The sequence below is a fragment of the Gopherus evgoodei genome, chromosome 17 (assembly GCF_007399415.2).
Source record: "Gopherus evgoodei ecotype Sinaloan lineage chromosome 17, rGopEvg1_v1.p, whole genome shotgun sequence".
In the NCBI taxonomy this organism is placed as follows: domain Eukaryota; kingdom Metazoa; phylum Chordata; order Testudines; family Testudinidae; genus Gopherus; species Gopherus evgoodei.
The window spans coordinates 17,547,220-17,573,316 of NC_044338.1; the positions used below are offsets into that span (position 1 = coordinate 17,547,220).

Genomic DNA, 26,097 nt, shown 5'->3' on the forward strand with positions numbered 1-26,097 from the left:
AACTTGCCTCCATTCAGAGAGGCAGGTCAAGGCCTATGGCCCGCTCAAGCCCCCAGCACAAGCAGGGTACAGGAATGAGGAATAAGCTCTCCAAATTGGTTCCTCATTCCCACAGTAATAAGAAAGAACTTTCACAAACAGCGACCCTGTTGCTCAGATATTTTTCCTTCCTGACTTGCAGTTTTGCTACTGAGCTTTTTTAGCATGACTGTTAACATCATTATCCAAGATTATCCTAGCCGGTCATATTTCCAGCTAGTGTAAGACTGCATAGGAAATATATTGAAATGATAGAAGGAAGAAATGATGCAAGATCTGGAAAAGGCACCCTGAATCTATCCAACTGGATGGAATCACAATTGTTTCCATGCCTTTCACTTTCTAACCAACTAAGTCCGTTAATTGAAATGTTTGCTGTTCCCATTAGTTCCTCTCTGTGCTCTGGCCTCTTACAAACTCTGCCCTATCATGCTGATTTGGATGTAAACTGCATATTGCACAAGACATTGTTCTCAATGCAGCACCTAGTGACATGCTAATACAGTCATTTCTATGAATCCTCTCCTCCCACTTCTACCTGAGGATGCCTCTGTAACATGGAGGGAAGCAAACCACAGAACATTTTAGATTTATTAATGCAGGGATTTTAATTTTATTTCCTGGGCAAGACTTTATTTAGTGAGTGTGCTCGGTGCTACACAGCGGGCTGGTTCAGTGAACCTGGGGGGGTTGTGTAGATTAGGAAAAAAGGTCAAATGTAGGTTGGGACTAGCTAACCCTGAAGGTACTGTGATCATTGCACTTGTGTTAGATGCAGGTTAACACCTTTTATGTTGGTTTAGCTGGTGAACAGCTAATTCAGGGTAAAATGTGCTAACCTGTGTCTTCATTAGGGAAAAGGTCTGGGTTAGTGAACACATGTTTGCTAAATGCCGCTTAATCTCAGTTTCTTTTTCTAAACTAGACAAACCTTCAGAGGCTACTGCAGCCAGAGTGTATCACCTACTGCTGGGAAGATTCCATTTCAGCCCTGGTACCTCAGCAGAGACCCTCATACACAAAACCCATTTACTCAGACTTTGTGCAAGGAAGGAGCAGAGGTTCACAATGATCCACCCTCCAAATCCCCAATAGACTTTAAGACCAGAAAGGACCATTATGATCATCCTGTCTGATCACCTGCACATTGCAGGCCACAGAACTTCTCCCACCCACTTCTGTAATAGACCCATATCCTCTGCCTGACTTACTGAAATCCTCAAATCATGATTTAAAGACTTAGAGAATCCACCATTTACATTAATTTAAACCTACAAATGACCCATGCTGGGGAAGAAGGTGAAAAAAACAACCAACTCAGGGTCTCTGCCAATCTGACCCTGGGGGAAATTCCTTCCTGCCCCCAAATATGGCGATTAGTTAGACCCTGAGCTTTTCAGCAAAACCCAACAGCCAGGCACCAGAAAAGAATTCTCCTTAGTAATTCAGAGCCCTTCCCATCTAGTGTCCCATCACTGGGCATATTTGCTACTTGCAGTCTCACAGTGGCGATCTACCATTGTAGGCAGTATCATACTATCCCTTCCAAAAACTTATCAAGCTCAGCCTTGAAGCCAGTTAGGTTTTTAAATAAAAACATAAGAATGGCCATACTGGGTCAAACCGAAGATCCATCTAGTCCAGTATCTTGTCTTCCTACAGTGGCCAATGCCAGGTGCCCCAGAGGGAATGAACAGAACAAGTAATCACCAAGTGATCCATCCCCTGTTCGCCCATTCCCAGCTTCTGGCAAACAGAAGCTAAGGGACACCATCCCTGTTCATCCTGGCTAATAGCCATCGATGGACCTATCCTCCATGAACTATTTTGCCCCTCACTGTTCCCCTTGAAAGGCTGTTCCAGAACTGCACTCTGATGGTTAGAAACCTTCATCTAATTCCAAGACTAAACTTGTTGATGGCCAATTCATATCTATTTGTTCTTGTCTCAACATTGGCACTTAACTTAAATAACTCCTCTCCCTCCCTGGTATTTATCCCTCCATTCTATTTATAAAGAGCGATCAGATCTCCCCTCAGCCTTTCTTTGATGGAGAGGCTTCCAGTTTCCCGAGGCGTTGAAATACCCTGGAATTTGGCAGATTTTTTTAGAAAGCTTAAGAGAAATGTTAGAGAATTGTGTAATTAGCTAATGATTGCATTGCACCTCACATTTTCCTGTGTGTTTGACTGACATGCAGCTTTTAATACCGAGATAAATTGCATGTTGTTCCACTTATCGCTGCTGTGTAAAACCATGTTACAACAATACACTTTGACGAGAGTTGTCAGGCAGCCGAAGGGGAGATCTAATGCAAATGTGTAGCACCAGCAATTACCAGGAGCAATTCTGATTATGGCAATTGGGGAGGGACTTTTTTATTCTTTTTTTTCCAAAACCGACATTGCCAATTTCTTTTTTTTGTCTTCATGTTGAAAAGTGACAACAAATAATTGGAGAAAATTAGCATGTAAGTGGCCTGGAATTGTATATGGTATGTAGCCGAAGCTCACATATTCTATTTCAGTACAAGGAAATGTTGCCACCTAGCTTAAAGGAAACAGAGAATGATTGTGCAAAAAAAAGTATATACCTCTAAACAGGACAAAACTTATTTTTAAGACGCAGTATTTTAGTCATGTTACAAAATCCTGCACAGTGCAAAATCGCAGCATATGATCTTTTACATGATTGTTGCTGAAGTATGGGCCAATGTGCATTCTGTGTTGATTACTGCAGAACTTTTAAGTACCAATAGCCTGACTCAATTCTTTTGAAAGTCAGTAGAAAGACTCATATAATGTTAGTGGATTTTGGATCAGGTCTCAAATTAGGCATATCCCTTTTAATAAGAAATCAGTGGTCATCCCATGTGCAAGCAGGACTTCATTTTTTTCTGATTTTGACCTTCTATTAAAGGAAAAGTAGAAAAATAAAAAGAATCCCATTGACATTGTTGGGCGTAGCCTGCTAAAGCACGGGCCTCTAACATTTGAGTTCAGTCCCTGCTGATAACCTGCCATTACACCAGAGTTTGCAAAACTACGCCTTGGAACCCATACAGCTGTAAATATTTCAGTGTTATAGTTTGCAGTAGATGCATTAACAGTGATTAGAAAAAAAGGCCAAGCACCTTAAAAGGCAAAAACTACAAAGCAGAAACAACATATGTCCCTGTCGAAGTGTAGTTTGGAGGAATTTTGCTAATAAAATTTGAGTCTGAGAAGCCTCAGGCCATGTATTTTTCCCGTTCCCAATCTCTAAAACAGCTTGTAGCGCAAAGTGATTGAGAAGGACAATTGCTGTTCCAATTCTGGGAAAAAATGATCCCATTCCATTTTTTCCTCTGCAGCTTCTTGATGGAGATGATAATGATTATGTTTCTTCATGAAAGCTTTCCAGATGCAGCCATAAATCCTCCATTAAAAATCACACCAAAAAATAGAGACGGATGGGTAGCAATCCAGGTTCCTCAGACACGGATGCCATCACTCGGTCACACTCTACGCATGCAACTCGTACAATGACCAAGATGGATAGAGTGATTGGATGTAAACTGTTTAGATGATGATATGATAAACAGTGCTTGGGATTAGTGATGACAAATTTATGATCAGCATCTGAATAGCATTATATGCAGGCACTAATGGCTTTCCCTTATTCAGCAAAAGAGGGTTTGTAGTCCCTTTTCATTGGGATGTCATTCTGAAACATGGCAGATAAGGGTAAAGAATAGATGGGGGGGGCTACTGGGACCATTTGTTTCTGAAGAGGCTATTGAGGCACTTGTCACTACTAAGGGAAAATCCACCACCAAGGTTCTGAGAGAATTCTGTGTCTGAACGTCTCTGCTTGGATAATTAGCTTTGCTTGAGAGCGGAAATAGGTTGGTTCTTTCGCGAATGCATTGCCTTGGTGACAGCTCTGCTTGAGCCTGGAAGGAAGAGAGACTTGCTAAATCCCCATTGTATCTCTGCTGTTATGCACAGCTAGGATGCAGTGTGGTGATTTGCCTCTCTGACTTTCACTGTAGTGAAAACTTGACTATAATACTGTTTAATCATGCCTCTATTCTTTGTGGTAATTAAATGACTCCTGCTTGTTCCGCAAGAAACTTTACTGTTCATCTCACATACGGATTTAGAAAACAATGGGGTGTATTATGATCCAACCTCTTTGCACTGCTCTGATGGCATAAAAGGGGCTAGAAAAATACCAGAGTTCTGCAGATGAGGAGTTCCCAAGGGTTGGGGAGTCACCAGTAGACAAAAAGCTGTGCTGTAGCCGCAGCTGCAGTATAGGAAGCAAGTCCGAATGCTGTCATAGGCGTCCCACAACCTTAACTACATTACAGTATCCATACAGTTGCCATGTAGTTCCTTTCAGGTGAGTTAAGAACAGTTGAGATGAATGGGTTACTACTACTTGCTTCCCTCATTGAATGTGAGAGCGCTGCTTTACTAGCGTCTAAAAGTTGCTGTATCCTTAATCCTATGACAGGGAGGAAGGACGGTAGAGTGATTAGGACACTACCCTAGGGCTTGGAAAATCCAGGTTCAGTTCCTTGCTCTCCACAGACGTTGTGTGCTCATGGGCAAGTCACTTAGGGCTGGATTTTTAAAGGTATTTAGGTGCCCAGTGGAATCTTCAAAAGCATCTAGACACCTAAAATTCATTGATTTCAATAGATGCTTTTGAGAATCCCAAGAGGTGCCTAAATATCTTTTAAAATGTGTCCCTTAGCCTCTCTGTGCCTCAGTTTCCCAATTGTAAAATATGGATAATAGCGTTTCCCTGCCTCACAGGGCTGGTGTGAGGGTTGTGAGGTGCTCAGATATTATGGTGACTGGGGCTATATAGATACCTAAGCTCGACAGAAAGATAGTGCTGAAAACAGGCATTCCCTCTATGCCATTCCATTCCCTACAAGTTCTAGACCCAGTAGGGTAGGTATCATGATTCTTATAAATTATTTGTATCATTGCAGTGCCTAGTGGCATTAGCTGAAAGCAAGGCCCCATTAGTTTAGTAAAGTTGATGCTTGCCAGTTTTTGCTAATGAACTAGCAAAACTTGGTGAATTTTTATTTTAAAGTTCATTTTCACTCATCAAATGGGGGAAAGACTCCAATTTTAGGGATGGGATCAGGACAATGGAACATTCTCTTTATTGGCTGTATCTGAGTGAAATAGTAACCGTGCATTTTAATTTATTTGGTGGGTAGAAATTAAAGTTTTCTGAAGTTCGCTTGTCACTGTAATTTGGGTGCAAGGGGAGAAATAAAAGTGGAGTGTGTTTATAGTACACTGAGAACTGTCCTGTCCTGGGCCTTCTTTCAAGGTGCTGATTGTGGAGGTGGTTTTGGGGTTGTGGACATCACAAACTCATTTCACACAGACCACAGAATAATTCAGCCAACCAGTTGGAACCAAGATTAGACATGGCAATGTACAGGTGAAGGACTTGAACTGTCTAGTCTCTATCTCCTGATACTACTATTTTCAATGTGTTTATAAAATGGGATTGAATGCCAGAGTCTCCTCTCAGTTACACCAGCATAAATTCATATTTCATTGGAGTTAGTCCAGCTATCCACTGATCCACTGAGATTTGAATCTGACCCTTAGATTATATAAGAGACACTGAAAGGATGGATGGGGTTTCTGGTTGGTAGCTGTATCCTCACCAGCAGAGATAACGAGCATCAGGTAACGTATAATAAAGTGTCCTTCCATTGAGCCCCATTTCACTGGGGTCACTCCACTGTGTATTACAGATATGGAAGTTTGATTAATAGAAGTAAACTACTCATTTTGAAAAAGCCTCAGTAGAGCAGAATATTTCCCTGAGCAAACTGTCATATGAGCTGGTTTCTCATGCAATATTTATCTGTAAAGTATTCAGGGATCACTGGAGTGGCTGCTAGAAGGTTATTTAACACAGTAGTATGTATGGAGTCTCAGAGATTTGATTTATTACATTGAGGTTGCCTTTTGCCATCACGCCTAATGCCCATTTGGATGGCAGAAAAATTACTCTTATGTCCACCAGCTCACATCAACTACATATTGGTTCCAAACAACTGTAGGATACTGGAATATGAGAATGTGGAGGGATGGAAGAGTGTCACCCAATGGCCAGTTTATTTAAATCTATGCTTCCCTTTGTGTTCTCTTACCCATTGTACCCTGCAGTTCCTATGCTACCCCACAGATCACTGTGCCCCTCAATCTGTGGTACCACAGTGACAAGCATCCTGGAAACATCTAACCCAGAGCTCTTGGGCCTGGTTCTCAGTTACATGCAACTCTGATAGCATAAAGGGGGCAGAAATGGCCTTGTGTGAATACTGTCTGTGCTAACGTCTTCCCCAGCCAAAGGGCTCGCTGCTGTTCTTGCTCCCAGCTCCTGGCATAGGGTGAGGGCAAATATACACAGGTGTGGCCAGAGTGCACCCCAGTTAATTTGCCTTCCCAGAGTCAGTGGCAGTTGTAGGAAGCCAAGTGTAAGTGAGAGTACTCCAAGGCTACTCTCACTTGCCCCAGTGGCTGGGTAGGCCCCTGAATATGGAGAGCAAAAAGCTAGTTTAAAATCACCTTCTCTCCTCAGACACTGCTCAAAGCACAGGAACAGAATGTGACAGCTCTTGGGGTACCCAGCACTGGGAGCCACCTTGTTACGCCCTTCATCCAGCAAGAGGGAGTCTTTCTTGTGGTAACTGGGTGTCGGCTCCCTGATACCACCAGCCCTTCAAGCACTCTCCTCTGGACTATGCCTGCCCTAACTTTGCCTTGCAGTTTAATAACAGTTGCACCCAGCCTCTGAGTCCCTCTGAATTGTTCCCCAGTGATACCCAGACCCTGACATTGGCTACTCACAGGAATTTCAGATCTTTCGCCCCCAAAGGAGCCGTGTACCCCAGTTTACCAGTTTTACCTTAAGCCAGCACTTCTCTAAGCCACACAGAACTTAATGGGCATTTATAATAAAACAAAAGAAGGGTGATTTGAGAGAGAATAAATATTTAACTGGAAATGAGAGAGAGTGGTGGAAACAAATGGTCACAACACAAAACAAGCACATAAAATGCAAACCTGGTTCTCCACTTATCAAGAGTTACTGTCTAATGAAGTAGATTTCCACCCCCCAAAAGCTCAGTCTGTTGAAGAGTTGGCTGGAGCCAGGATCTCAAGAATCTCCACTCCACAAAGGTTTTCCTCTGGATACAGAGTGCTTCTTCCTCCTCTGTGCTATACTGAAAACAGCCTTTGGTGTCTAGTCACAGATAGGGCGAACACTTATCTTTAAGTGGTTTTGTTTGTTTGTCATTGCCTCTCATGGTTTCCTGTTGAAAGTTGTAGTATCACACAAGGCTAAAATATTGAGCCTGCTGGCATGATCAGCCAACCAGGGCAGGGTGACAAATCCCTTTTGCCCTAATGAGACACATAATCCCCTGGTGACTAATTTCTACTCTCAATCCGTAACGCAATTTTTCAATATAAATACTGTGATGGGGCAAGGCTAGATGGCTACAGTAAAGTACTGAGGAACAGGTATGTTAGCCCCAGGCTAAACAAATCCCGAGAACCGTGGTAACCAAATGGCAGTTGCTCCAGATTAATCAAGGGACCTGGGGCCAATTAAGATCTTTTTAGAAGGCAGTGGAGATAGCTACATTGATTAGAACACCTGCAGCCAATCAAGGCAGGCTAATCAGGGCACCTGGGTTTAAAAAGGAGCTCACTCCAGTCAGGCTGGGAGAGTCAGAGGAGAGGAAGTGCATGTGAGGAGCTGGGAGCAAGAGGCATAAGGAGCTGAGATGAGAGGGTGTGCTACTGGAGGACTGAGGAATTATCAGACAATCAAGCATTATCAGACACCAGGAGGAAGGTCCTGTGATGAGGATAAAGAAGGTGTTTGGAGGAGGCCATGGAGAAGTAGCCCAGGGAGTTGTAGGTGTCATGCAGCTGTTACAGGAGGTACTATAGACAGCTGCAATCCACAGGGCCCTGGGCTGGAACCCGGAGTAGAGGGTGGGCCTGGGTTCCCCCCAAACCTCTCAACTCCTGATCAGACACAGGAAGAGTTGACCCAGACTGTGGGTTCCACCAGAGGGGAACATCACTGAGGTGAGCAAATCTGCCAATAAGCGCAGGACCCACCAAGGCGGAGCAGGAATTTTGTCACAATACATTATTCTGTAAATATCTGTACATATGTCTCTCCGTGATTATGAACTGGGACAAGTTACGAGCTTTCTATAGTTACCTTACATGTTACTTTTTAGGTATGGCTATCTTACATGGCATGTGTGTTGTAGTGAGTTTGTCAGAGGAGAGATGTTTGCAAAGAGCAGAACGCTGTTTACAAAGGGGTCTCTGTGTCACAGAGTAACTGAGACTCGGGCCCCCTTCTTACTTATCTGATTAAGATAAATGAATCAGATTTATTTTTGCTTTGTAAAAAGATGGGTAAAATTGGCCTTTTTATATACCTAAAGGAAAATAATTCATTCTTTCTTAGATTTTAAGTATTTTGAAAGTGTCTGTCACTAATTAAGCTCTCTCTGCCTTGGATAAAGATCTGAAAACTGGAGTCCCACACTAGTATCTGAACTGAATTGTAAAGCTATAGCAAACAGTGCGAGGACTGAGCAGTGAGTGTAACTCTTAGTATCATGGCTTTGCTCTGTTTAACACTTTTTTTTTCTTCCCTCAGGCTATGAAAGTCCTCTCCAAAAAGAAGCTACTGAAACAGTATGGATTTCCACGTAGGTATCATGCTTTTAAAGGTTACAGACAAGCCCTGCAGGCCTTACCTGCTATCCACTGGAAATTTTGCTGGAGTAAGGCATAGAGAACCTGGCCTCCTTTCAAAGCTGCTTGGGTGGTTTGTGGGGATAGGCCTACTGGATCATCTATAATAAGGATTAAGGACTGGCACAAGCTATCATCCAGAACACAATTTCCCACCTCACTGCTCCTTGGTGCCCTCTGTCCCCAGACAGTCTTGCTCCCTGATGGTAAAACATGGCCTCTGTACTTGTGTAGCGTATAGAAGCCCTTTTTCTTGTTGTGCCTCTACAGTATCTTTCAGCAAATTATCTGAATAAGCTTTCAGGCACACTCTTTTGCATGCACAAAAACAAGACACTCTACTCTTCCTATTGTATTTTCCACTGCATGCATCCGATGAAGTGGGTTTTAGCCCACGAAAGCTTATGCCCAAATAAATTTGTTAGTCTCTAAGGTGCCACAAGTACTCCTTGTTCTTTATACTCAACCTGTAAGGAAAAGCCATTTTGAATTTGTAATATAATCCAAAGTCGCCCCTGCTTGCGTCCCAGCCATCAGGAAGTTAACTCTCCTCCTTGGATCTCCCACAGTGGTCTACCACAGAATGTGAAGGTGGAGTCTAAAGGCTCAAACAGGCTCTTAAAGAGTGTGCAAAACACCTAGGGCCAGATTTTCAAAAGCACATGGCACCCGACACTCCGAGCGCGTTTGAAAACCTGGCCCTGACTGGATATTGAGCCCTTCTGAAAATTCTAGCCTTGGGGCCAGATTGTCAAGTACCCAGTATCCACAGTTGGAGACAGATTTTCACTAGATCTCAGCACCCAACAGCTCCAGTGGTGACACCGATGGCCAGATTTTCACACAATGTTATGAGCACTTTTGAAACTGTGGCCTTAGAGACAGTGCAGCCATCTCTGGGGTGGAAGACATCAACCAGATGTGTCAGAGTAGTTGGAGGCAGATAAATTGTGGCTAGTAACACGGAGTAAATCCCTTTATGAAAACATCCCATGGTCTCCTTAATGTTCATGAAGAATTTTAGTTTTAAGGCTTCACCTGAGAGGTCCGAACACACTGAAGCACACAGAGCTCAATTCATCGGCCATAGAAAGATAATGGGGTGAGTTGACACAGCCGAGCTTGGGACCCGCTGGATGTCCTTCCAGAGCAGACTGTAGGAATGAATGTTGGTGGGGCAGTGCTGATACCCTTGTTGTACTTGTTATGCAGCTGACTGATTTCCAATCCCCAGAGCAGCCAATCTGACTCTTTTCACTGGCATTAAATTTCAAGTTGACTTTATACAAGAAAATAAAAGGCATTGAATCGTGTGGAGAACATTCAGTAGGTCAGTGTGTCATCTCTCAGAGGTCATTCAACCCCTGCTCTCTTACATCTGTGTCTGGCTAGTTGTATATTTTTAGGTCCTGCACCCATTCAAAGCCCCATGTTCTACAGCCATTCACTGTGTTGTATTGTGCTGCCAAGCAGGGGTAAAGCACAATTTTTTGTTGCTGCTGTTACAGGTCGACCTCCCCCTAGAGGATCCAAAGCAACTTCTGCTGGGCAGCCGAAACCAATGGCACCACTGGATAGAGTTTATCAAGAAATAGCCATCTTAAAGAAACTGGACCATATCAACATTGTGAAACTGATTGAGGTGTGTATGCCAAAGTGGGTTGGGAGGGAAGGGGCGCTGTTATTCAGGTCAGACTGTGTGGATGGTTACATTCAAGTTTGTTTTTTTTAAGTTAATGGGAATCAGGAAGTAAAATCCCCTAGATGGCTTTGAAAGTCGCAGCCTATCTTTACAAATTAAGGACCCGATTCTGCCCACGCTCCAGACAGTGGGGCTGTGTACGTGGAGGGCTTGTTTGATCAAGGTCCAAGTTTATAAATAGTAGATCCTTAAGCAACCACAGAGATATATGGGTTCAAGTCAAGTTTTAGCTGCAAAGTTTGGTGAACCCTGAATCAAGTGTCATGACAATTATGCAAGGCCATAGCTTAGCTCTGTTGGTGTCATGACATTGCAGCATGTGCCCAGTGAGACCTATGCTTGCCTGTCCAGTGGCCCCACACTGCAGTTAGAGAGGTCTGGATGCAACTCCTTTCTGAGCTAGTAAACAATGTGCGTAGGTGGACAGAGGAGATTGCGACAGGGTGATATTCCCAGCTGCTGACAGTCCAGGAGTTCAGGACCCAAACTGAGAAACTTCCTGGCATACTAGTGTGATATCCTTTCCTTAGACTGTAAGGCCAGCCAGATTTTTGCATGTAGGTTACATGGAGACAGATGCATAGCAGCCTTTCTTGCATATACTTTATCTGAAAATCGGGCTTATGTGACTATGCCATGCATGAGCAGGGCCCTTGGTGTGTACAGTGGTTGTGCTTAACATGGGTTAACATGGTTGTGCTTAACATGGGTGCAAGTCTTGCTATTTTAAGTCTAGTCTGCAGAGCATCAGAGAAGGGTCAGGTTGCAATGTGCAGATCTGTAGCTAAATTTCCCAGATTTAGGGATGCTTGAGTCTATCTCTACTAAAAACTGGTAAGAAGTGTGCGCGCACATGCGAGATAAAGGCAGGGGAGATAGATATCTATCTAAATCACAAATCACATATTACGCCATTAAATTTCAATTCCAGGTGCTCTGTGAGTTTAACAGCCTCCAGCACAACATGAATATGGGTAATTATAGAATATTGTTGGATTAAAGATGTCTCCCTGTCTGTTTCCCATCCCTTGCCTCTGTGATATCCATTTTAGGTACTGGATGATTCTGCAGAGGACAATCTGTACATGGGTATGTATCTCCCTGTATGTTAATAGAGCCATACTTGTTTATTCTCACTGAGGTGTTTAAGGTTTCATAGGTACCAACTCTATCTCTGTGTGGTCTGTGTAAGTCTCATAGTTATGATCTCTCCTGGATATGTACATTAAAGTCTCCTAAGGGGCTGGAGAATGCAGAAAGGCATTGCACCAGTGTCATAGAATCCTAGAATATCAGGGTTAGAAGGGTCCTCAGGAGGTCATCTAGTCCAACCCCCTGCTCCAGCAGGACCAATCCCCAGACCCCTAAGTGGCTCCCTCAAGGATTGAGCTCACAACCCTGGGTTTAGCAAGCCAATGCTCAAACCACTGAGCTATCCCTCCCTCAGGTTCAGGTGGCCTTGCACTTTAAGAGAACTGCACAGAGCAAGAGCTGCTGCATCCACTGACACTGAACAAGTATACTTTGTGCTTGCTGCACACACTCAGCCTGGCTTTAATTCATCCAGCTAGAGTCAAAGGATGGGAGAAATGGGTGGCTCCTCTTGTCTCTGGGGAGTCTACTGTGATATGCAGAGACAGAGATCATGTCTGCCTCATGCATGCGCAAAAGGAGTGGAGGGAATTTTCCTCTGTCCTGTCTTCCCTAACACCTTTGTGAAGAGTCAGCCACAGTATCTACAAGGATATGCCTCATGAAATAGTAAAGGAGGCTTTTGAAGCTGCTGGGAAAGGAGGATCTGCCTAGCAAATGAAGCTGCTTTCCTTTGAAAGGCCAGTTTCCCTTTCAAGAGTAGATTCAGCCAAAGCCCACTTTGTTTTTCGAGAGACATCAAAGATATGGCAGTTGAGGTGGAAACGCAAGTATAGCAGGGAGCCCAGCTAGTGTGGCTTTTTGGAGGCCTGGTCTCCTGAAGGGGCATGTGTGTTAGATTCCTTTTGGTTGAATGAAAGTCAGTGCAAAGTGCAATTCAAAAAGCAACAGAGGAAAAAGATACGCTGCTGAGTTACAGTAATGGTGATAGCAGTAATAATAGTGGGGCTGCTTGTCAACCCCTTACTCATACTGGAGCACAGTTAGTCACATGAGTAGACCCACTGGAGTCTGAGCAGAGAGTGGGTGAGCAAACTAGGGGCAAAACCACCTGCATAACTATCTCCAGTGTCACCCTTTCTTTAAACTCTGGAATAGCTTATGTGAGCAGTAGTTCACCAGTGTGATGAAAGGGTTTATAGATTGGGCCAGGAGTACTAGAGTGGGACATTAAGGGCTGCTTCATTAGTACTAGTAGGTACATTTGAGAACATTGTAAAAAGCAATTCTTTCATGTGCAGTTAAAACCAAGCCAAGGCGTATCAGCACTCTGCAGAGAGTGCAAGCCTGACTGTTCCGTCTACATGACTCAGTGATGCTGTATGAAGATGTAGATCTAATCCTGAGTGGGGCTGATTTTCATCTACACACTGCTTCCTTTGCAATGCTCAGGGAACACAGAGCAGCTACTAGGCTGCTGTAACCTGGGACAAGGGCCTGCAGAGAATTAGGGAGCTGTAACCACGCCTCTCTGCTTTACAAAGAATAAGCTTGGCAAAGCCGAGAATCTGGCTATGTATCTCTAATTCCTGTTCAAGTCAGAGGACGTGGTAAGTGCTCAACACATCTCGAGCACAGGCTGTCTGACATTAGGCTTTCAGCTGAATGGTGTCACCATTGATAGCACTTCCCAGCAGGACGATCAGAAATACCAGGCAGGCTTTCCTTCTAAAATGTACTGTAGATAATCAAGTACAAAAGAAAACAAGGTGCAGGACAGAGTGAGCTATTGCGATTTAAGCACATTGGCTTTTTTATAGTTTAGTTTAAAAGTAGGATTTCTTGCATCCATGTACACCATGCAGAGCTTGGTGCTAAGAAAACTGAGAAGCTGAGATAGAGGAAATGGTAGAAGTATGAAATGCTGCCAAAAGCAGCGGCTTCCTAAGCCTGCAAAGAAAGACGAGTTGGCCTTAGTATATTCCAGCATGTTATAGTTGCATCTTGATCTGTTTTCACGTCACTGCTGTATGGTAGCAAATAGGTCTTTGCTGTAAATAGAATGGTCTTACTTTACGGATGACAGTTTGCACTGGGATTTTGCTAGTGTTGTAGTATCTTGTTTAACTACTTGTGAGGGAAAGGTCTCCTTGGTTTCGGCAGATCACCCCCTAACAGTACAGGACCCTACTGCCTAGCTCAGACTATACATCAGACACAAAGGTGTCTAATGGTGGAATTGCATTGCTGGGAAACCCTGTGCTATTATGGAGCAGTGATAGCCACTTCGGACTTTAGGCTGCAACCCATTTCCCAGCCTAAGCCCTGTTTTTGCTCAGCAGACCCCAGTGAGTTGGTGTTACACCTGTTTACACCTGCATAAATTGAGGCAGAGAGTTAAATGATGGACATAAGTTCACAGAGTGAGGCTGTGGCGGAGCCATAGATAGAGCCCAGGAGTCCTGCTCTAAGCATAGCGCCAGAGAGTGCTCAAGCCACCCTGACTGGAACCAGTGAAGGGAAAAAGTTCTCTGACCACTGTGCACAAGGTGCACACATACCTATAGTGAAATAGATACGTGCAACTCATTTTGAAGAACAGAAGTTACAGAAAGGTAGGTTAACCAGTTTTTTAATTTTTTTTTATTTGTATTTTATTTATTGAACCTCAAAAGGTTTGGTTTTATGAAAGAAAAACAAGTACCAGATGGTACCAGGCTGTGGCCCATCTATCCCTCCCCCATAAAAGTGTGAGGATTGCTTTACCCCTTACTCCTGTGTGCCAGCTACCTACTTCACTGTGTGGTGGAGCAGCCTCTGCAGGGCTGCTACTGTTCCTTCTTCTGCACAGAGGGACAGAGCCAAGGCCCCAGTGTGCCTTCCAGTAGAAGAAATAATCTGCACTAGGAATATGGCTGACATAGGTGACTGGGATGGGGAGGGAGCAAACTCCTGGATCCAACGCCCTCTCCTCAATATGCCATACAGCATAAATGCACCACTGTTCGTGGGGAGGGGGAAGTAATCTCTAAGGCTGGTACAGGTTATTCCCTGTCTCTCCTGCTCAGCAAATAGCAGGGTGGGGAGATTGGGACTCTGAGTCACAGGCTGGTTCCGGAGAAGTGCAACAATGCGCTGCTGCTTACTCAGCAAAGCCACGGTTTCACCCATAATAAAAATGAGAACACTCAGAGTTGTACAAACTAGAGCACATTTCAAACTCATAATTGCATCCATTTTATCTGTTGATAGTTACATAGCTATCCTGCCAATTTAATACATTACTAGTGAGGATATACATTCATACCATAGTATGTTTTGCTATTGATGATATTGCAGTGATGCAAAAACAATGCTGTTATGCAAGAAGGGAAAATCAAATCAAGAGAGTCTGGAAGCCAGGAGAATGGAAGTAGGGTTAGTAAATTGGCATCTGTTGTCTCCCAGTTGGAATTGGCCTGGGTAGTTACATTTATCTCTGCTAAAGCAACAAGATCTTTTAATTCTGCATCACCTTGTAGCCTTGTTGGGTGGGATAAATTGATTACAATGGTTCTGGGACTGTGTTTATTTTATAGGCAAATATGCTAGAAATGTGTGTCTGCACTAAACAGGATTCCTTCCCTCGTACCCATGGTTGCTTTTTTTTCCTTTTTCTTTCAGTGTTTGACCTTCTGCGCAAGGGGTGAGTAGCCCACAGGGGACTTTGGGGAATAGAATGTTTAGGTGTTTGCAGTTCTCATCAGATGGAGAGCCAGCTTCTGAATGGAGGAGGACTCATTCACTAACTCCCTGGGTGAAATGCAGAGGCAATGTGTAAGATGATGCCAGTTGTATGTCACTAAGTGGGTGCAAAGGGGACAGACTTTGTTTGTAGTTAACACCACTGTAAATCAGATACTCTGTAGATTTTGTAGTCACTGAGATTTACACTGGCATAACTGCTTTCAGAATCTGGTGACGGGAGTCTGACTTGATTAATTTACATGTCAAGTGGCCAGAAGACATTTTTAAATGTAAGTTAAAGTAACTTCCACCTTATACCCTCTTCTGTCATGTCTATGTATAGGGTAAGTTTCCTTAGACTTCCTTTCACTTGTTTACTCACCAGTGTCTAACCTTACACCAGTCACTGTTGAATTCTCCCTCCCCTGAATTATTTGAGACACATTATTTTGTAAATGCAGGAGCTTTTCCACTTCCACACATTATATACAGTTTACAGCAGATCCTGAAGAGCTTACAATCTTAATATGCAAGACAGGTCCAGGAAGGGAGAAGGGAAGTATTACTAACCCCGTTTTTGAATGCCCCTGCCTCGAAGAGAGATGAAGCAGTCAAGGCCAGACAGAGAGCCTCTATTGCAGTGAGCAATTGAACACAAATCTGTAGCATAGTCTAGTGCCTTTGCCACAAGACCATCCTTCCTTACTTGCTGCTTTGCTTTTGTTTCTCTTGGATCCTAACACTCAATTTCAGTTCTTTAGATTCGGATGTGGGCTCTGCTTTTCTTTTTGCTGAGTCCGCCCGTGACGGGTTGGATCACAGAAACCCTGTTGGGAGCTGCCACCCGCTGTGCCAACACTAATTCTACCCCTGCTTCCCCTGCCAGCTCAGGACTCCAACACCCTGTCTTGCCGAGCCAGACACTCCCATCTGCTCCAACAAAGACCCAGGGTCTGAATTACTTGCCCCAAAGCTGCAGGTTTACCTGAAAGCAGCTAACAGAAGCGTTCCTATCTAACACTCAGATGCCCAACTCTCAATGGGGTCTAAACCCCAATAAATCCATTTTACCCCTTATAAAGCTTATTCAGGGTAAACTCAAATTGTTCGCCCTCTATAACACTTATAGAGAGATGCACAGTTGTTTGCTCCCCGAGATATTAATATATACTGAGTTAAATAAGTAAAAAGTGATTTTATTGAATACAGAAAGTAGGATTTAAGTGGTTCCAAGTAGTAACAGACAGAAGAAAGTAAGTCACCAAGCAAAATAAAATAAAATGCGCAGATCTATGTCTAATTAAACTGAATACAGTTAATCTCACCTTCAGAGATGCTTGAGTAAGTTTTTTCCTCAGACTGGGCACAATTCTTCCCCCTGGTACAGTTCTTGTTTCAGCTCAGGTGGTAGCTAGGGGATTCTTTATGATGGCTCCTCTGCTTCCTTTGTTCTGTTCCACCCCTTTATATATCTTTTGCATAAGGCGGGGATCCTTTGTCCCTGTCTGGGTTCCCACTCCCTCCTTCTCAATGGAAAAACACCAGGTTAAAGATGGATTCCAGTTCAGGTGACATGATCACATGTCACTACAAGACTTGATTGCCCACTTGCCAGCACACACGTATACAGGAAGACATACAGGTAAACACAGCCATCTGCAGACAATTGTCTTGGTTAATGGGAGTCATCAAGATCCAAACCACCATTAATGGCCCACAGTTATATTTCATAATTCTAGTTTCAGATACAAGAGTGATACATTTATGCAAACAGGATGATCACACTCAGGTTATAAGCTTTGTAATGATACCTTACAAGAGACCTTTTGCATGAAGCATATTCCAGTTACATTATATTCACTTATTAGCATATTTTTATAAAATTATATAGACTGCAATGTCACACTGCCAGCATACGAATGTCCATACTGGGTCAGACCAGTAGTCCGTCTAGCCCAGTATCCTGTCTTCTGACAGTAGCCAATGCAAGTGAGAACCTCTGCATTCTGTAGCACAGATGCAGTGTGATGTGCATTTGATGCATAATTTTCAGTGTGACATGATAGCTGTTGTTGCAGCAAACGATGATCATCACAGAGTAAAATGAGATCATTAGAATTTTCTGCTCCAAATGAGTAGAGGTAATGGCTGAAAATGCCTTCCAGAGTACCACTGCCAGGTAGAAACATGGGCTAGAATCCTGGCTCAACCAAAAAAACCCAAACAATACAGAGTTGTGATACAGTTTTAAAATGTCATAGCATATTCGTGTGTCACTGCACCGTGTAGCAGGGTTGTTGCTATTAACGTTATTATAGTGGTGGGGTGATGGTTTTAGGCCTCATCTAGTAGAGGATGAAAAGCTGTTCACTGTCTAAGCCAATTGAAGGGTAGCCTTTTCCTGAATAGAGTTCACTGTGTTGTGTAGCATGTTATGGTAGTTTAGGGCGTTTGGCACTGACCTCACTCTACTCTGATTTGAAGCCACTGTTAAAACCCCACTGACTTCAGTGGCATGAGAGTCAAGACAGTGGTGAGCACTTTTGAAAATCCCACCTTTAGCAACCGCTGAAGACAGTGATAGTCTTTCCATTGGCTCCATTTGGCTTTGGATCAGGCCCTTAATTAGGGGTCAGTAGAAACACCCTTATTGATTTCAGTAGGCATCAGCTTGGGTCCTAAGGATGTAATATTACAAGGTACTGAGCACCCTCAGTTACCATTTATTTCAAGGCAGGATTGAGCCATAAGTCTCTCCAGGACCTGTTACTTCTGCTTTGGAGCTAAACAAAAGGAATGGTACAAGACATGAAAGGAGAGTTGAAACACTGAGGCTGTGTGCACACTACAAGGTGAAGGTCTGATTGTAGCATAGGAAGGCATAGCCATGTTAACTTTAATCTAGCTAGCACGGGTAACAGTAGTGGCAGCATGGGCCAGCAACCAGAGCATATACCCAGGATCCCTGGAGGGCTTGTACTCTGGTTGCTAGCCTGTGCCAGATTAATGCTAATGCAGATATGCTTAGGCATGCTACAGTCAGACCTTCATTTTGCAGTGTAAACAAATCCAAAAGCTCCTCTTTCCAAACTCCCCTCCCATACTTTATTTAGGGCCAGGTTCAGCTCCCAAGGAAGTCACTGGGAGCCATTCCATTGACTTTAATTGCACTTGGAATAGGCCTGTGATCCAGAAAAGAAGGACTAGGAGAGCTAAATCTGCAGGGAGATTCCATACATTTTATTTCCCTTTACCACTTTTTTTGGGCTGCCATCTCTTGCAGGTTAATGGTGACAGGATGAGAGGCAAAGAAGGTCTTACTGGTGATCAGGACAACAATTGTCCCTTTGGGGAAGGGAGAAAACTCTCGAGTCTCTGCACAGCTCAGAAAAACCATTGCAATCAGCTGCAGCCACGAGGGGGGCTGTGCCACTCTTGAAGCAACCCTTCTACCTCTAGCAGATGGCAATTATACTTCATTAGCAGTCCTGTCGCTCCCATTGCTTCTCCCAGGATTCAGTGACATGAAAATGTTGCCATTTGATGAGGAAGGAAGCTGGAAATCAGTGACAAAAATGGAAACAGAGCATTAAGCTCATCTAGTGAAAGAAGTGGGGGGGCAGCTAAAAAGCACAGAGTTTTTTGACAGGAGAGACGCAGTCCTGCCAGCTTCCTTGAGCTCTATAGGATGGGGGGTGGACAGGGTGGTTAAAAGAAAGGATAGCTGCTGATAAGTTGCTGGAAACCTCTCTTGCTGTCATTCTATTGTGCATTGATTCTCAACCAGGGCTCAATCCTGCAAGATACTGAGAACTCTAGCTCGGATCCAGCACAGCATTTAAGCACATGCTTAAGTCTCTTGAAGTCAGTGGGAATGCTCACATGCTTAAAGTTAGAGTGCTTTGCTGCATCAGTGCCAAATACATTGCAGAATCAGGCAGAATCCTGGAAGATGTTAAGCACCCACACCTCCCATTGTCATCATTGAGAGCTGAACGTGATCCTTACCTCTCCAAAAGTGCTAAGCAGCTTGTAGGGTCTAGGCCCTCTATTGCCATTTACGCTTGGCTCTCACCTGTGGGCAGGGGAGAGGAGGGTCACTTGAGGGATTCTGCACGTCCATTAACAATGAAGACATAAAGGGGGCCACCAGGTGGGGGGAAAGGGAGCTTTCAATCCACCTGCTCACTCCTGAGACTTTCCCAGCTGTACTGAACCTTGAACAGGAAAACACGGTTTTTAGAGCTGCTAAAATGATAAATCAGAAATATTTTCATGTTAATGTCAAATCCTACAAGGGAATATTTAGCCCTTAGTCTGGTCTCATTGAAACCTGGATGACACTGGTTTCATTGCCCTTTTCTTCAGGAGCAAATCCTAACTAGCATAATGTCAAATCAGAATCAGGCCTTTGGAAGACTACTTTTGATATGCAAGTCATATGCCAACTGTATGGTGCTTGTGAAGACCATAAAGCAATATACCAACAGCAATTTCTTTCTGTGAGACTGATAGTAATGGTTGTGACATGCTTCTTTAATAAGACAGTTTTGCACTTTTTATAATACTTTTCATCCATGGTTGTCAGTGTTTCACATTGGGGTAGGTTGTATTCTGATTTTACAGAAGAGGAAACAGACAGACAATTAGGGCCTGATTTTTTTTTTAAGTGCTGAGTATGCCCAGTTCCCATTGCCTTCAGCTGGAGTTGTGGGTGCTCAGTCTTCTGAAATGAAGTCCTAGGGGTCAGATTTTCAGAAGAACTCAGCTTCCATTTAGGCACCAAAGTAAATGGCCAGATTTCCAATGAGCTGAGCATGCTGGGTCTTTTGAAAATCTATCCCTAAATGTCAGAGTGGGAGATGCCAGATGATGAGCACTTATGCAGGTACCTGAATGGGAGCTGAGCTCTTTTGAAAATCTGGCCTGAAATGACTTGCCCAAGATCATGCAGAGTCCCCAACAGAAATAGAACCCAAGAGCTCTGTTTACTAGCTGACTGCCTTTTTCCTTTCAGACCTGTCATGGAGGTGCCAACTGACCAGCCATTCACTGAAGAGCAGGCTCGGCTCTACTTTAAGGACATTGTCTTGGGCATAGAGTACTGTGAGTACCAAGATCAGTTGCACCTTTACAAAGCATTGCATTGACCTACATTCTTGTTTGAAGCCAACCTTTTGGTCACTGGTGAACTGTCAGGAGTAAAAGGATACTCTCTAATCATATGGAGGGATTTTCAAGATTGGCAATGACCTGTCTCAGCCTGGTTTTGTATAGGCTGTATCAGAGTTATTCAGTGGCAGCCGTTCTTTAAAGGGGCACTATGAAAACGATTAGTAATTTTTTTTGTTAACTCTCTTGGATAGAAGTTGTAGACTTCAATCCTTACAGCTGCACCAAGCTTGGCTGAAGCCAGGAAACAGCATTTGCAAAGACACAGGCAAAGAAAGTCAATTAGCTTCAGTTGAAGTGAATTTGCACTGCTTCCAGCTGAGCTGTGGGGGATGAGCTTGCAAGTGGCAGCTGGAGGGCATCTGTCCTTGTCTGCTCCCTTTGGAATGCATCTCAGTGACTCATCATTACTCAGGGCTGTGACATGGGGAGAACATGCCACGTCATCACCTGCCATCACAGCTGGTGGCTTGTGTATTTCACAGAAGCCTCATTCAGTATCTATATATTTTTAATGGGCTATTGCACAATTTATTTTAATAAATCAAATATTGTTTCTCCCTCTAACCTAGCAGGTGAGTTCTCAAGTATTTTGGGCCAGATTCTCACCTAAGATCCAGGCTTGAGCACTACAAAAGGGCCAGATTTTATCCTTAAATGGTATTCAGGGAATTTCCCTGGCATAAGGGAACTGGCATATCACTGCTGACAAAGATAATAAGACAGCCCCTGTGCCAGCTGCCTCACACCACGTGTAGGGAAATGTTGGGGAAGGAAGGGAGTGGTTGTGTGGTGGACCCTATGCTAGTGGGATAAGAGCAACCTTTGACTGGTTAGCTCTTACTGGGTCCTATGCACACTGGCCCTCAGGAATCAGGATCAAAGATCCATTTATGGACTTCTTGATGCTCCTTCCTTTTCTGCACTGAGCAGAGATCTAGCATTCCAGAACTCCCAGGACCTCCAAGATATTTAGGCACTGTGACAAAGTTCCTCCTCTACCTTGGTGGGTCCTGCACTTATTGGCAGATTTGCTCACCTCAGTGATCTTCCCCACAGTCTGGATCAACTCCTCCTCTGTCTGATCAGAAGTTGGGAGGTTTGGGGGGAACCTGGGCCCGCCCTCTACTCCGGGATCCAGCCCAGGGCCCTGTGGATTGCAGCTGTCTATAGTGCCTCTTGTAACAGCTACATGACAACTACACCTCCCTGGGCTACCTCCCCATGGCCTCCTCCAAACACCTTCTTTATCCTTACCACAGGACCTTCCTCCTGGTGTGTGATAACGCTTGTACTCCTAGTCCTTCACCAGCACACCCTCTCGCTCCCAGCTCCTCTCACACACTTCCTCTCCTCTAGCTCCTCCCTCCCTGACTGGAGTGAGCTCCTTTTTAAACCCAGGTGACCTGATTAGCCTGCCTTGATTGGCTGCAGGTGTTCTAATCAGCCTGTCTGCCTTAATTGGTTCTAGCAGGTTCCTGATTACTCCAGTGCAGCCCCTGCTCTAGTCACTCAGGGAACAGAAAACTACTCATCCAGTGACCAGTATATTTACCCTCTACCAGACTCCTGTACCACACTGGCCTGGGTCTGTCACAGCACCTAACTCACATTGACTTCAGTGGGGGTTAGGCACTTAAATACCTTGGAGAATCTGGGCCTCAGAGACTAGGAATGAAATCCTGGCTCCATTGATGTTAAAGGCAAAATTTGATTTAGTTGGGGACTGGTCATGCTTTGAGCAGGGGATTGGACTAGATGACCTCCTGAGGTCCCTTCCAACCCTGATATTCTGTGATTCTATGAAAACTCTTAACTTCTGTGAAAAGGCCATAAGGCAATATACCAACAGCAGTTTCTTTCCATGAGACTGATAGTAATGGCTGTGACATGCTTCTTTAATAAGTGATACAATAATAAATAATACAGTTTTTCACTTTCTATAACACTTTTCATCCATGGTTGTCAGTGTTTCACACTGGGGTAGGTATTGTTGTGATTTTACAGGTATTATCCTGATTATCCAGGATTTCACTCTAGAGGTCTCATCATACTGACCTGAATAAAGGCTGAAGCTTCATTGACAACTTTAGTAAAGCTATCTATGGGCTAGTTTGCCTTACTCTCATTTATATTGAATCACACCTTCCAACACAAGCTGTGAGTAGTAAGTCAAGAGTTGAAGGATCAAACCGCAGGGAGACTTCTAGATATGTAACCTAACCTGTTTTGCTTCCATCGTCTGAAATGCAACATTTTCCACTGTTTCAATCCTTAGTAAAAATCTGTTTTACTGAACCAGAGGGAATAATTTCTAAATCACTTCCACTGACCATGTTTTTAAAAAGCAAAGACATAGCCTTGTCAGTCTAAAAGAAATGTATTATCCTGTAATCTGTACTTAGAGCCTTGTCTATCTTCAGTTAATTGGATCTCAGAAAGACACAGGGAGCGCTACTGCTCTCCCCATAGGCTAAGCAAAGCTTTAGGTATTGCTTGGCTATTTTACAGAAGAGCCGTCTCTGAAAGGGTAACTGGAATGTGAATGTCCCTAACGAGCACAGCAGGCTTTGCTGAGATGAAGGAAGATCATTCACAAGGCCATAGTCATATCACACGCTGCAATACATTAGTTCTTCTTCGAGTGATTGCTCACATCCATTCCAGTTAGGTGTGCGCGCCGTGCGTGCACGCTCGTCGGAAACTTTTTACCCTAGCAACTCCAGTGGGCTGGCAGGTCGCCCCCTAGAGTGGCGCCGCCATGGCGCTCGATATATACCCCTGCCGGCCCACCCGCTCCTCAGTTCCTTCTTACCGCCATGTCGGTCGTTGGAACTGTGGAGCTCAGCATAGCTGTCCTCCACGTCCCTAGCTCTCCTTGTTAACTACCGTTATTATTACAGTTGTTAGTTAGGTCGTTAAGTATAGTTAGTTAGTTAGTTGTAGTGTAAATAGTATTGTATATAGTTGTTCGCCGGTCTGGGCTGTAGCCCTTCCCGGCACCCGGCACCGGGCTCATGCCTGGTTCGCCGGGCTTTAAGCAGTGTGCGGCCTGTAAAAAGCCTATGCCAACCAGCGACCCCCACGACGAGTGTCTGAAGTGCCTGGGAGAATCGCACAGGTCGGACAAGTGCCGCATTTGCAAGGCTTTTAAGCCCAGGACAAAGAAGGAGAGGGACCAGAGACTCAGGACTCTCCTAATGGAGGCGGCACTTGACCCGGCAGCTTCACAGGCCGTGATCTCAGCGCCGGCACCGGATCGCACCGGCACCGGGAAGACTCCCCGGCACCGACCTTCCCCTGCACCGGGTGCAGAGGCGAGACCGTCAACGTCTGCTACTCCAGCCAAGCAGACCCGAATGGAGCGCCCGGCACCGTCGACTCCGGGCCCGGTGGGTCCGTCGAGTCCGGTGCCGCCAAGCTCCCCCATAAGATCTGGGGTTGAGCTATTGGTCCCATCCACTCTGGAGACCTTCGCCTCGGCACGGGACCTTATCGCCCTAACTGAGTCTACTCAGCCGCCACCCCCGGTACTTCCGGTGCGGGTAGCATCTAGGAGCAAGCCCATGATGACGGCACCGTCTCGGGACTCGCGCTCGCGATCCAGGTCCCGACGCCACGGTCGCTCGAGATCCCGCCGCTGCTCGCAGTCCCGGCACCGCTCCCCGCGGCGGTACCGGTCGCACTCGCGGCACCGATCGACCTCCAGACGGTCGCGGTCTGACTCCAGCCGTCGATACCGGCACCATGACTCTAGGAGCCAGTCTTGCCATCACTCACCGCGCCGGTCGACCTCCCGGCACTGAGCTGGTGGCAGGTCCCGGTCCCGGCACCGAAGCAGCGGCCAGTACCGATCCAGATCCCGGCACCGAGACAGAACCCGGTCCCGATCCCGGCGCCGCTATGACTCCCGGTACCGATCCCCGGCACCGAGAAGATCTTCGGTGCCGAACCGCGCAGACCCTTATCAGCTGGGGTCGGCCCCGCCATGGCCTTCTAGGCAGCCGTCGGTGTCGTCTCAAGCGGACAGCGTGTATGCGCTGGGCACCGACAGGCAGGCGGCATTGTTTCAGGACCCTCAGCAACAGGACCAGGGTCCGCAGCAGTGGGGGTTTTGGACCCCCTGGGCATAGCATCAAGCCCAGGGCCCCCAACAGATTCCTGCTAGGCCTGCAACGGCGGAGCACAGGGTGCCAGAGGCTTCGTTGTCTCGCCCCCCTCCCTCCCCGGATGGAGAGGAAGGATCGAAGCAGCAAGACCCTGCTCTTGCTCCTGAGACAGAGGCGAGGGCTGAGGGGGACCCCCCACTGGACACTTTCTTGCCGGGGGTCTCCTCATCCTCCTCCCCCGACGAAGCGGTGGCTGGCACCTCCTCCAGTAGCCCTACTCCGCTGGATCTCAGGGCGCACCAAGACCTCCTTAGGCGAGTAGCTCAGAATCTGAGCCTGCAAGCCGAGGAAGTCTCTGAGATCGAGGACCCTATCGTCACCATCCTCTCATCTGATGCTCCCACCAGGGTCGCCCTACCCTTCATTAGGACGATCCAGGCCAACGCCAATACAATCTGGCAGTTACCGGCCTCCACCCCCCTACGGCCAGGGGCATCGAGAGGAAGTACATGGCCCCCTCCAAGGGCTACGAGTACCTCCACGTCCACCCGACACCGTGTTCCCTGGTGGTGCAGTCGGTGAACGAGAGGGAGCGCCACGGACAGGAAGCTCCAGCCCCCAAATCCAAGGAGGCCAGGCATATGGACCTCCTCGGCCGTAAGGTCTATTCGGCTGGGGCCCTTCAGCCCAGGGTTTCAAATCAACAAGCCCTGCTCAGCAGATATGCTTTTAACTCGTGGGTGGCAGCGGACAAATTCAAAGAGCTGCTGCCACAGGAGGCCCGCCAAGAATTTGCGGCCATTCTGGACGAGGGCAAGAAGGTTGCACGAACCTCATTGCAAGCTTCTTTGGACGCTGCAGACTCGGCTGCCCGCACCCTCGCCTCGGGGGTAACGATGCGCCGTATCTCCTGGCTTCAGGTCTCTGGCCTTCCACCGGAGCTCCAATACACCATCCAGGACCTCCCGTTCGAAGGCCAGGGCCTGTTTTCAGAAAAGACAGACCCCAGACTTAAAAGTCTCAAAGACAATCGGGTCATTATGCGCTCCCTCGGGATGCACACGCCGGGAACGCAGCGCAGACCCTTCCGGCCACAGCAGCAACAGCAGCGCAGGCCATACCCCCAATTCCGCCAACGGCAGGACCTCAATAGGTGCCGTGGCAGGAATGAAAGGCGTAGACATTCGGGGAACCAGGGGGGGCCAGAATCAAAGCTCCTCTAAGCCCCCGCCTGGGCCCAAGCCTTCATTTTGAAGGTGCGCCCGAGGGCGCAGTAACAGTTTTCCCCATGGATCCTTCCCCCCCGTTTTCCAACCGCCTTTCGTTTTTCCTCCCGGCGTGGACCCAAATAACATCGGACCACTGGGTCTTACGCACGGTGCAGGCGGGATACCGCCTGCAGTTTATATCTTTTCCTCCTTCCCGCCCCCCTTCCTCG

At 45.8% G+C, this 26,097-nt stretch overlaps 1 protein-coding gene across 5 annotated transcripts in view; it reads left to right on the top strand.

Annotated features, from left to right (window-relative positions):
• CAMKK1 (calcium/calmodulin dependent protein kinase kinase 1) overlaps positions 1-26,097 on the top strand; it is a 182,405-nt gene that overhangs the window by 93,105 nt on the left and 63,203 nt on the right. For all 5 annotated transcript variants that reach the window (XM_030536912.1, XM_030536916.1, XM_030536913.1 and 2 more), the window contains 5 exons: positions 8,761-8,812; positions 10,367-10,500; positions 11,613-11,649; positions 15,316-15,337; positions 20,396-20,484. In XM_030536912.1, coding sequence (XP_030392772.1) covers positions 8,761-8,812; positions 10,367-10,500; positions 11,613-11,649; positions 15,316-15,337; positions 20,396-20,484 — 334 coding nt within the window. The remainder of the gene's footprint in view (positions 1-8,760; positions 8,813-10,366; positions 10,501-11,612; positions 11,650-15,315; positions 15,338-20,395; positions 20,485-26,097) is intronic.